The 11,883-nt window shown below is 45.0% G+C and overlaps 1 protein-coding gene across 1 annotated transcript in view; it reads left to right on the top strand.

Annotated features, from left to right (window-relative positions):
* Positions 1-1,298: 1,298 nt before the first annotated feature.
* TERT (telomerase reverse transcriptase) overlaps positions 1,299-11,883 on the top strand; it is a gene marked incomplete at both ends in the record, with an annotated part of 29,973 nt that continues 19,388 nt past the window's right edge. The window contains 4 exons of the mRNA XM_084281651.1: positions 1,299-1,526; positions 2,261-4,106; positions 6,708-6,903; positions 10,439-10,628. Of these exons, the coding sequence (XP_084137777.1) occupies positions 1,299-1,526; positions 2,261-4,106; positions 6,708-6,903; positions 10,439-10,628 (2,460 nt within the window). The remainder of the gene's footprint in view (positions 1,527-2,260; positions 4,107-6,707; positions 6,904-10,438; positions 10,629-11,883) is intronic.

Genomic DNA, 11,883 nt, shown 5'->3' with positions numbered 1-11,883 from the left:
AAGCATCAGGCTTAGAGACCTGCAGTTCTCCAGAACTCCACCGCAACCCTCCTTTAAGGTTTTGTGTGAATATTGTCACCGTGAAGCCTTTAGATACCAAGAAAAGTTTTGAGTAGGTTACGTTACCATGAGCAATTCAGATCTTTCATTCCAGAGTTTGACAAGACCCCGGGACCAGCCATTTGGTTGCTTTTAGGGTTTACTCAGCTCATCTCCATCATAACCTCTTCTACAATTACTCTAATTTCAGACAGACCCTCTACCAAGTGCAGATCCTAAGAGGGGTTCCTTGGATGTGAATCCTCCTGATTTCATCCACAGGAAATCTACCTTAATACACTAGCAAGACTCAATCAAAAAGTTGGTCTTCAACACCCATGTCGACTGTAGCTCAGGCAATCCCCAAGACACGCAGCATGAATTATTCACCAAGAAGACGCCACTTAGCCGCTTGAGAAATCAAAGCTGAAGTGCCTGGCCAGACGTTGTGCCAGACACGCGTTTGTACCGAAACCAGGGCTGGTTTCCTGCCTCGCAACCTCCCGTGTCGACCATGGTCTGCTGCACCCACCCTGCCACGCGCGGTGCTCGCAGCACATTTCCACGGCACCCTTGGATGCTTTGGAAAGCACACATCTCTTCCAGGGGTCCCTCAGCCTTCTGAGGGAGAGAATGGCTGTGATGATGTGCCTGTTGGGCACAGAAGGAGAGAAATCACTGAGGGAGCGCATTTCCCTCAGCAGTTCCCTCAGCATCCTCCCTGAGCATCTCGCCACAGTGTCTCCCCACAATATCTCCCCTCAGCCCGGGGGTCGGGAGGCCGGTGCTGGAGGAAGGAAGGCAGGCAGGAAAGCCAGTGCTGGTGCCCGTGGGGGAAGGCAGGGTGGAGGGAGGCACTGGGGAGCTGGACAGCAGCCTCCATCCCTCCGGGACCCGACCCGACCCGCCCCGCCCCGGCCTCCGCCCCTCCTCGACCACGCTGGGGCAGCGCAGCACGCCGCCCGGGGGGCTCCTTTGTGAAGAGAGGGCGTTCTTAATTTATTTATTTTTATTTTTATTTTTTTTTTCCACGCTACGCCTTCTTTAAAAAGCTGGCGTCCGGCCGTAGCCCTCCGTCCGGGGGAGCGCGAAGGGGGGCGGCGATGGAGGAGGGCAGGCGGGAGGGCGAAGGGAGGGGAGCGGCGGCGGCCGCCCCAGGTGCTGCTGCTGCTGCTGGTGGTGGTGGTGGTGCTGGTGATGGCGGTGCTGGTGGCACTGGTAGCACTGGTGGCACTGGTGGCGGGCGTCCCCACCGCAACATGGCGGGCGCGGAGCCCTTCGGCGCCGTGCTGGGCGCCCTGCGGGACTGCTACGCGCAGGCGGCCCCGCTGGAGACCTTCGTCCGGGGGCTGGGGGAGAGCGGCGCCGAGGAAGCCGAGGTGGTGCGGGACGACGACGCCGCCTGCTACCGCACCTTCGTGTCCCAGTGCGTGGTGTGTGTCCCCCACGGCGCCCGCGACATCCCCCGGCCCTTCAGCTTGGAGCAGGTATGGGGGGGAGGCAGGGGGTGAGGTGCGGGGCTGCCCCGGGGAATGGGGCGCCTCCTGCCCCTGCTGTGGGGTTGGGTGTGGAAGAGCAAAGCATGGCTCCGCGGGGCAGCTAGGAAGGAGAAAGGCCGCTTTTCTGCCCTTGAGTGTTTCATAAATCGGTGCTTGGGGCAGGAGAAGTGGTTGGGAGAGGAGCAAAGTGCTGGGAGGCACCGCGGGGGTGAGCAGAGCCGCGCTGCCGAGCGGGGCGGCGCGGGGCGGTCCGTGCCCGGCTGTGGGGTGTTTTTGTGAAGCTGTGAGCTGGGTTGTTTTGCTAAAACTCCTTTATTTTTGCGTAAAAGGAAGCGCAGGCCTCAGCCCTGGTGGTAGAGCCTGCGCGAGCGCAGGGTTAGGGGCAGAGAGAGCTGAAAGCCCTGAGCCTGGGCTGCTGAGAGAGCAAAGAGGCAAAGTGTCGGGTGCTTCCTGGGCACGAAAGCCAGGATCAAAAGGGCAGGCATTAAAAAGACTTCCTGAAAGCAGTCGCCTCAGGTGGCTGTACGTAAACACCTTGCCGTAGACTTCAGTCTTGTGCTTGCGAATCGGAAACGCTCCTTTGAAAAGGTTTAACCTGAAGCTGAAGGCTGGGGGCTGCGTGCGTTTGGCATGCCTGGCTATTTAAAGCACGCGCCGTCATTTGTAGAAGAGTCGTTGATTAAAAACTAATCTTCCTTTTTTTTTTTTCTTTCTTTCTTCAGTTATCTAGTCAGAGCGAAGTCATCTCAAGAGTCATGCAGAGGCTGTGTGGGAAAAAGAAGAAGAACATCCTCACGTATGGATACTCCTTGCTGGATGAAAACAGTTCTCACTTCCAAATCATGCCGCTCTCAAACGTGTACAGCTACCTGCCCAACACCGCAACAGAAACCATGCGGATCAGTGGCCTCTGGGAAACGCTGCTGAGCAGGATAGGGGATGACGTGATGATGTATTTATTGGAACACTGTGCGATCTTTATGCTGGTTCCCCCTAGTAACTGTTACCAAGTCTGTGGGCAACCAATTTATGAACTTATTTCGCAAAATGTAGAATCAGCCCCAGCATTTGTTAAACAACGGCTTTCAAAGCACAAATGTAGTAGCTTGTTTAAGTATACACAGAAAAGGCTAATGTTTCACAGACAGTATCTTTCAAAGTTACGTCAGTCGAAACGCAGGCAAAGACTTGAAGCTAATGTCTCCAGCATGAGAAATAAAACCAGCAATACTATACAAAGCCTAGGGTCCGCTGCTCTGGAAAAACAGAGTAGCTCCAATGTAGGTTTGTCAGCTACAGCACCATCCTTAAAAAGGAAGCTTGCTAGGGAACAACTGGAAGTCACGGCTAAGAGAGCAAGATTAGAAGAGAAAGAGAGGGAGGAACGGGCTTGTAATACTGCTCCTAATGTAAACCAGAGTATTCCCAAGAGGTATGGAACCGGCTGTGTAGCATCACGTTCTGTAAGTCTTATTAAAGAAAAAAACATTTCTCAAAGAAGTAACAGTGATATGTCTCGTCCTTCTTTAGTTCACAGTTCTCATCATGGGAAGAAGTCTGTGGCAGACAAAAGCTCTTTCCTGCAAGGAGCTGAGAGTAACAGACATTTAAAGCCCAGCATTGAAATGCAAGCAGGATCCAGCAGGAAGGGAGTAGAGACACGCAGGCCTATACCTCGGTTGGATTGGATACCAATCGAACCGGCGGAAAGTAGTTCTTCAGGACACAAAAAGCAGGAAAGTCCCCTAGCTCATCTGGCAGAGGAGGTACCAAATAGGGTTTTGCCATCTACAATATACATTGACAGGAAGTTTCTTCTGTATTCTCGCAGGTACTGGGGGGAACGTTTCTCAAAATCCTTCCTATTGAATCGCCTGAAGGGTAGTGAGGCAGGTGTAAAGCGACTAATAGAAACGATATTCTTAAGCCCAAATCCGTTTGGGCAAAAGCGCAACCAAGGTCTGCCACAGAAAAAACGGAGAAAGAAGAAGCTTCCCAAACGCTTCTGGAGAATGAGAAATACGTTTCAAAAACTCTTAAAGAATCATGGAAAGTTCCCTTACGTAGCTTTCTTGAGACAAAATTGCCCTCTTCGGATATCTGATGCCATTTTGGGAAAAGCCAAGCTGCTCAGTCGGGCACCTTTGCCTGGGCAAGCAGAGGCTCGCAAGCAAGCAGAACAGCTTGGGAAGGAGCCTGCTGAGCGTGTGGCAAGCAGCAGATGCGAATCTGGTCACACCAACGTGCCCAGCAGCGTACGCGCTCCTCTCGCAGCATCTGCGTGCGGGGAGCCAGGGGGTGAGGAGCAGATCCCTGCAGAGGCGTCTGATTCAGTCCTCAGGGAGCTTCTCAAGGAGCACTGCAGCCACTTCCAGGTGTACCTCTTTGTGAGGGAGTGTGTGGAGCGGGTGATCCCCGCTGAGCTCTGGGGTTCAAACCACAACAAGCGCCAGTTCTTCAAGAACGTGAAAGCGTTCATTTCCATGGGGAAGTACGCTAAGCTTTCCTTGCAGGTGTTGATGTGGAAGATGAGAGTAAATGACTGCATGTGGCTTCGTCTGGCCAAAGGTACTTAGCCTTGCAAAATTAAGGGGTGGGGGGTCGGGTGGCTGGTCAGGTCTAAGGTGTGGAGGGGAGGGCATTGAATCTGGGTGAGGAGTCATTGGGTTCACTGCTTATTAGCATCTGTTGATGGAGCTGCGAGAGCAAACCTCATAGTGCTTGCCATTAACTGATGGTGGAGAAATACTTAGACCTGCCTTCTGTGTGCTGAAAACGTAAGTTTTCATTATTTTCGTTTGTGTTTAATTGGATGACAGTTTCAGACAGAAACTAGAATTTAGAACCTGGACCTTCAGCAAAACTCCTTCCCTTCTGCTCCCCAAATTACCAATAACTGTCACCTAAGCATGTAAGGAGCAAATGCAGTCTGCCTTTTCATTACTATAAGTGATAAAAAAGTGCTAAAAGCAAATCCAGATGCCTGTAGAGTCACGTGTATCTCTGGGAGTAAACCATCATCCCACAGCATTTTTTTTCTCCCTCACATCTATCTTGTGAAAAAGATGTGGGTATGGGACCTAGGCAATGCCCGTGGTTGCCCACCATCAGTTACCTTTTTAGAGTCCTCCTCTGGGAACAGGAGACCCTTATTAATCACAGCTTTCAGGTGGTGGTGCAGCTGTCATCAGGGCTGGCCACCTCCCCAGGAGGGTGGGAGTGCCAGCTGATTGCCCCGAGTTCTCTATGAATCCCTCCTGGTCAGTCATCGCAGGTGGTGAGAGGTAAATTTTGCTTCCCTGAAGAAGCCTTTCTGAAGCCACTGTCCTAGGACATAATTCTGGGCTGAAGCTGTGATTTTGTGATTGATTGCTGCGGGATCTCATATTGTAATTTATTTCTTTTTACATTTATCACATTCTGTTCTCCATCTGTGAAATGTGGAGTGCACCTCCTTAACTGCTACGTTTACAGAATTTATTCCTACCTAGCAATATACTTGGATCCTGCAGCAACGAGGGATGAAAATGGTAATACTTTTTAAAAAGGTGCAGTTGGGTTCCTGAAATTACTTCAGGTCCTCCATAATGAAGGAGGAAAATAAAGCCTGATATTTGAGACCTGATGTCAAAAGTCGGGGAGGTACACATCTATAAGAAACTGCTAATTCTCCAAATACACAGACACGGAAACTTTGGCTCAGAAATGTGCTTTTCAAAATGCTGAGGAGTTTCATACTTCAAAAGGGTTTTTACAGTAAAAATGCATTGGGTTTGGAGTTACTTGGAATGCCTTACCTTTGAAAAAAAAAATTAATACCATCTTACTCAGTGGTCTGGTTCCAGGAAAAGCAACACATAAGTTTAACTTTATTATTATTGTTTTTTTAAACTACTCCCATGTGCCTGAAGTTTAAAAGCACATTTAATTGCTTTGCTGCATTGCAGGAGTTTTTTTTTCCAAAAGAAGTGGTGGTGGTTTCTTGTAAATCATGACTACAGTTCAGGGAATTGACAGCTGCTGTCAAAACATCAGAAAGCTGGTGATGTGGTTCCAGTACAGCTATTTAACATGCTGATTTAATTTGTGTATTTTGTGGCCTGCACGTTATGACTTTTCAGTTGAATCTTCTAAGAGCCATAGAGTTCTTCATTGATGTTTTCTGGCTTCTGCTGAAGTGAACACTTTCATCTCTTTGTGGCAGTCTTTTTGTAGGTGCCGTATATACATGAAAGTGTCTCCGCCCCGAAGAGCACAAAAATCAAGCAGGGTAGAGGACTGGAAATTTATTTCCCTTTGTTAAGTTTCAGTCTTAATCCTCAGCTCTCTCGTGTCCAAATTTGGCTGTTTTTAACACATTTGTGCAGTAATCATGATTTGTGCTGTGCAGCTAATTGATGTTTCTGCAGAGTCTCTTTAAACTACCCTGTTGCATTATGCCAAATTCTACTTTTAATTAGAAAAGTATCAGTGAGAAGTTGCAAAAATTCAGAATTTGTAGGGTGGAATTTTACTCTACACTTGGCCTGCCTGCATTTAGACATCACAAAAAAAGCCTGTGGGCTTAAATTTGATAGCAGCTAGAAATGTTCTAGCCTCGTAATTTTCATGCCATCTAAATATTATGAGAGCTGACAGACTTACTCTGATTTTTTTTGACTGCAGCAATGTTTTATATAGGTTGTCTGAAATACCTCTTTCCCCAGCTCAGCCCAGGGGAAATTATTCTTTCAATTATTCTTACAATATACCTAAGAATTCTCATTCTTTTGCGTATTTATTAAATACATATATATATATTCTAATAGACTTTATTTCCATTTTATCCTTCCCTTCAAAATGATCCTGTCATTGTGCATTAAAGATCTTGCACAAGCAATGAAAGTAAGTCTTCGGGCTGCTGGTGGCATGTATTTGTTTTATGTGCATCCATTTATCACTGCTAATTAGTTTCCATCTTTATTCGTTAAGCTTGGGTCATGTTATTTAATACTAGTGAAAAATCAGAGCTGCATCTGTGGAATTGTTCTTGCTTTTTTTTTTTTTTTCCTTTCCATTAACCTCATGATAAGAAATAAGTGTGTGTGTGTTCTGTTTATTTTATTTATTTATTTATTTACAAATATAAGTAGTTATTTGCTATAACTACCTTTCAATTGTTTGTTGAAGGTAATCACTTTGTTCCTGCCTCTGAACACCGTTACCGTGAAGAAATTTTGGCTAAATTCCTATACTGGCTGATGGATACGTATGTTGTTGAGTTGCTCAGATCATTTTTCTATATCACCGAGACCATGTTCCAGAAAAACATGCTCTTCTACTACCGAAAGTGTATTTGGAGCAAGTTACAGGACATTGGAATTAGGTAAAAATAGAAAACTAATCAAACTTTAATGAAATGTATGGAAGTCTCATGTTTTGCACTGTAAAGTTACAACTCTGCTTTTACTTACTGCCCCTTTATCCTCCTCCCATTTGCTTAATTTTCCAAAGGAAGAGTCAACCTGTATTGGTAATATGCATGGCTTGTAGATCCATAAATGTGTTGTTTGAGAAAACTTAGGCAAATTGGAATGTCTTTGGTAGGAGAACAGAGACCTTTGCAATAACAAAATCGATTATGAGGAGGATTTTGTTTTGATACATCAAATTTTCACGCCTTTTAACCATCAGTAAAGCATAGTGGCAGCATCCCAAAGTAACCTTGGGAAAGCTAATTTAAAAAACACTGTATTTTCTTTAACTGCTTCAATTACAAAAACGAAATCTGCTGCAATACTCTGTCCGTTATTTCAGACAGTAGCCTTGTGGGGATTTTTTTTTAATTACTGTAAGATTGAAGGGTTTAAAAGCTGCAGCTTCTTTTTTTTAGTGCAGCTGTAGAATTCCATGCTGCTTTTTTTTGGTCTTAAATGTGTGTGTGCTTAAGTTAGCACCTTATTTAAGACCAAATCTTAAGCAGTTGAATTAAAAATACTGAAAATCAAAAGATACCTTTAATGAACAGTATTACGTGTACATCTCCAGAGTTTACATCCCTTGGGATTTCATGGTAAATTGCTGGTGTCCAGGAGAGCTCTGGAACTGCTGGACATGAGCACGCCCGATGCCTTGTGTTCTGCCATTTTAAATGGTGCAGCTTTTACATTTGACGGGGTCTGCTGATCTCCAGTTTTGTCTGTGGTTTTTGGTAATTTGTAATTCTTTTTACAATCTCTGTGCTGCTTGAGGTTGACGCTGGTATCTCTCCCGTGCAACTGCCTTGCCTGTGTGTTTGCACTTCATGGGGCCCTGGAGCTGTTTGCAGTTACAGCCCATATAAGCAAGTTAAACAACAGCAGCAGAACACAGTTTTCAACCTGGAATACTTTGTTTGTCTTGTCTTCAAACTAACAGCATTAGTGTTGTAATGAGTGGTTTATGTAGTTTTAATGTACTTTACAAGCTAATTTTTTTTTGTGTAAAGTGCCACCTAGCAATAAATCTTACGGGTTAGGTATAATGCTCTTTTTAATGGGGTGTATGGTTAAAAGAAAATGAGTAATTTTTGGTTTTAGCCCTTTCTTTCCTATCACCAATTTCCTCCCCCTCCCTAAAAAGAAACCCAGTGTATAAGGATAAGGTGCTCCGACCACAAGGGACCCTAATCTGGGCTGATCCTGGTTATGACTATTTCTGCCCTGAGTATTTCCACCAAGCAGGAACCAGCACTTTCAGCACTCTGTTCTCAGAGCGTGCTGTGTAACATGAGGTTACTGATCCAGCTGAGTGCGTTCAGACAGGTGGCAAGCTGCCTGTTTCACGTGGGAGGAGAAAATTTGGGATTCAGAGATGCTGGGAAACAGCTGTTTAGGGCTGCCTGTGTTGCCTTGACCATTTCTAGACTCTCTGGGCACCATCCCCTCATTCCCAAGCAGCATCTTCAGGAGCTTCTGATGATTGAGTGCCACAGGCTGTTGAGCTGCTTCCATTTTCCCTGGAGGAAAGAGTATCTGGCTTCAGTTGTTTCCCTGATTGCTCTGCAGCTGTCCCTGGTTCTTCCTCCTCTCCAGCTGGAGCTGCTCATGGTCAGATTGCTGTCAGGAAGCCAGGCATAGCCACTGATGCCTTCCCACTTCTTTTTGTCCTCCTTTGGAGGAGAGAGGAAGGATGAAACAGACCAGGACTTCACTCATGGGTTTGCCTTTGCATTGTGTTTTCTTCAGAGGATAAATCCCTAGCAGTGCTGTGAGGACGAACTAGGGATGCTTCAGGGGCCACTACATCAGTGCATGTTCAAAATCACCAGCCCTGCCATAAATGCCATGAAATAAGCAATGGGGGTTAATGCAGGCAAAATGACATCAAGCTCCACAACTGGCCAGAGGCAGTAATGTTGAAGATCTGTGAATACCTGGCCATGGTCTTCACTTTCAGAGGAAGTCATATTTTTAAGAGGTGGATTTTGTGGTGTTTTTTTTTTTTTTTTTTTTTTTCTTTCTTCTCCTTTCTGGTGTCTTAAATGCAAAGGGATGAAGGTTTGATGATTTGGTCGTTTCTGTTGAACTGGTGTTGTTTATTTTATCTTGGTGATCTAGCTAATGCTATCGTATGTACTCTCTCAAAGTGCCTCTGTACTTTGGGAATTTTATTCCAAGTTTGAATACAAATCCAAAACACTTGCTCAGCTTGCTGGACCAGGATGCCTCTGTGTCCCCTTTGGCATGCACTGTATCACTTAGACCCTGACAGTCTCGAGCACCTGGCTTATGTGTGGGTTGTGTTGGCATGCACAAGAGAAAAATATTTGTGTGCTTCACCTGCATGCTTGGCTTCTCAGATGCCTCCTAGAGCATGCTTACCAGTTTTTCACCATCCATCCACCATCTTTTGTGATAGCATGGCCTCCCTTTGCTAAAGCAGCCTGTGGGCTTGTGTGGGATGTAGAAAATGGGAGTGCAAATTTAGAGTTGCATCCTCTGCCCTTCAGGGATTTGAATTCTCATTTCACTTCCCAGGGGAGTGTCCTAACAACTGGGCTGTAGGGCTTTGTGAAATGGCACATCCTTTCCTTCTGAATAATACAGGCAGTGTAGAACACTGATCCAAGTCTTTTTTTTTTTTGTGGCAGATAGGGCACTTTAACCATCTTAAGTAAAAGCAAGGTTGTTGTGTCACCTCCTTTTCCTGCCTTACTGCATGGGAGGAGAGTATTGGTTTGGATTAAGCTACGCTGAGCTGTAAATCCTGAGGGGGTGGCTGTGAGGGGCAAGCACGTTTCCCAGTAAGGTAAATTTGTGACTTGGGAGTCTTCACTTCTTTATTGTTTTCTGCTGGTTACTTTTAGCTGATGCCTGCTCATCAGGTCAGTTCTTTTGAATCCTGTTACCCTCATTTTTGCCCTCATTTTTTTATCTAGTATCTCAGTTCTCAATATCTTTTAATAGGTAGTAGGTCTCCTAAATGTCAGGAGTAGAACAGCTCATTACACTCTGTAAGTCCTGCCATGGGTCTCTCTTTACACAGTATTCAAAAAGTCCTATTCAACTTGGTTTATATCTTTCAAGCTTTTGAAACCATGTAAAATGTCTGTCTGTAGTTTTATATTACAAAAAAATCATAACGTTCAAATATACTTGCCTGATTTGTGGATAAATCTTTGTGTTAATTTAGGTGTGTTTATTTTTTTGTTACCTTAATCTTCTTCACGAAGAAATATATGCTCTTTTATTATTATATTACATTGTCATTAAGATAACCATGGAACTGTTCAGAAATTCAGATTTCCATGGCAGTTTCATTAGAAATTTGTGATTATCTTCTTAGTAAAATGTCTGGGTTCAATTACCATTAAGAGATGAAACGTTTTAACTTTTATTGCATTTCCTATTGCTTACACTCAATGCGTATTTGTATTTTAGAAAGCATTTTTCCAAAGTACAGCTACGTCCTTTAACTGCAGAGGAGATGGAAGCGATCCATCAAAAAAAATACTTCCCGATGGCGTCAAAGCTCCGTTTCATTCCCAAAGTCAGTGGACTAAGACCCATCGTCAGAATGAGCGGTGTTGTTGAAGCACAAACGTTGAGCAAGGAAAGCAGAGCAAAGAAGGTGTTTATTTTTCTGATTGTTCTATGTGGGTTTGTTAGATGTGAGTTGGTTTTTGTGTTGTCGTTAATATAAAACTAGTGGTGAACTGAGACGCTGAAATCAGAAGGACAGAATGTGCCTACCCATTGCAACTGAGCATAGCTTCTCCTTTCCCTTAATTCCCTTAATTTGCTTAATTTTCATTACCCTCCAACTCCAGAACTGCATATATCTGCTTGTAAGCCTGCCGGAAGGGGACGAGGCTAACAGAGTGGCATGGCCTGCCCAGTGAGCATGTTTTCTCTCTTCTCTTTCCATCTGTATCTCTCAGCTTGCTAACTGTGTCTGATTGTGGTGGATGTTGGCCATCCGTGGGGGTAGAACGACAGAAAACTCAAAGATATCATGTAAGGGTGAGGGACAGATGAGTCTGGCCTGTTGGGGTTTCCCTGAATGCGGATTGTGCATGTTGATGGCTGTTCATAAAATAACCCATTCAACAGGCCAGTTAACTGCAAGATGCAGTGGGAGCCCAATTCCACTCTCTCCCATGACTTAATTAGTTGTTTTTCCTTAAGGCTGTGTCCCATGTAGAGCACAAGATGAAACACTGCTCAGATGGGTGAGAGTTCAGGGGCTACTTAGTACTTGTAGTTCAGTGTGTGATCCCAGACTGTACTTTCAGGACAGCAACTAAAAGCTGCTCTGAAATAGTTACTTTCATCATAGTCTTTCTGTGGCTATTGCACTGTCAGATTTCAGAGCATGCACACGGTTAATTTGGGAATGGCTGTAGTGCTGGAAAAGGTTCTGTTGCTCCTGTAACAGACTGGCATAAATGAAGACCTGAGAGCTGAATGCACTAAAAAAAAAGTTCAAAGTCAACCATGGTAGCTGGTCAAGTGGCTTCATAGGAGAACATCATGAAGCATGGCTAATGATTTTCTGATTTTCATAAATCCAAGAAAGGCTGTAATAGTGTTATGTCACTTCTGAGACAGAGACAGACACAAAAATAAAGTGTGTTGTGCAAAACATATTCAACAATTTAGGGCTTACAACCTACTGGAAGTAGTGTGGTTTTTTGTTTGTTTGTTTCTTTTTTTTCCAAAACTTTCATGGCCGCACAGTTTGTTTCTGTCATGGCCTCTTATCTTGCAGTCTGTTCCAGTTTTTCATCCTGTCCCATATCCAGCTATTCTCTGCTCTCCGGTTTTCTCCAGGCGTTTAAAGTGTAGGAGGAAGACCAGCTTCAGGTTCTTTCTATCTGACAGTG

This window comes from Netta rufina (assembly GCF_964035555.1).
Source record: "Netta rufina genome assembly, chromosome: 2".
Classification (NCBI taxonomy): Eukaryota; Metazoa; Chordata; class Aves; order Anseriformes; family Anatidae; genus Netta; species Netta rufina.
Note: the sequence above shows the minus strand (reverse complement) of the source record. Positions and strands in the feature narration are given on the sequence as shown.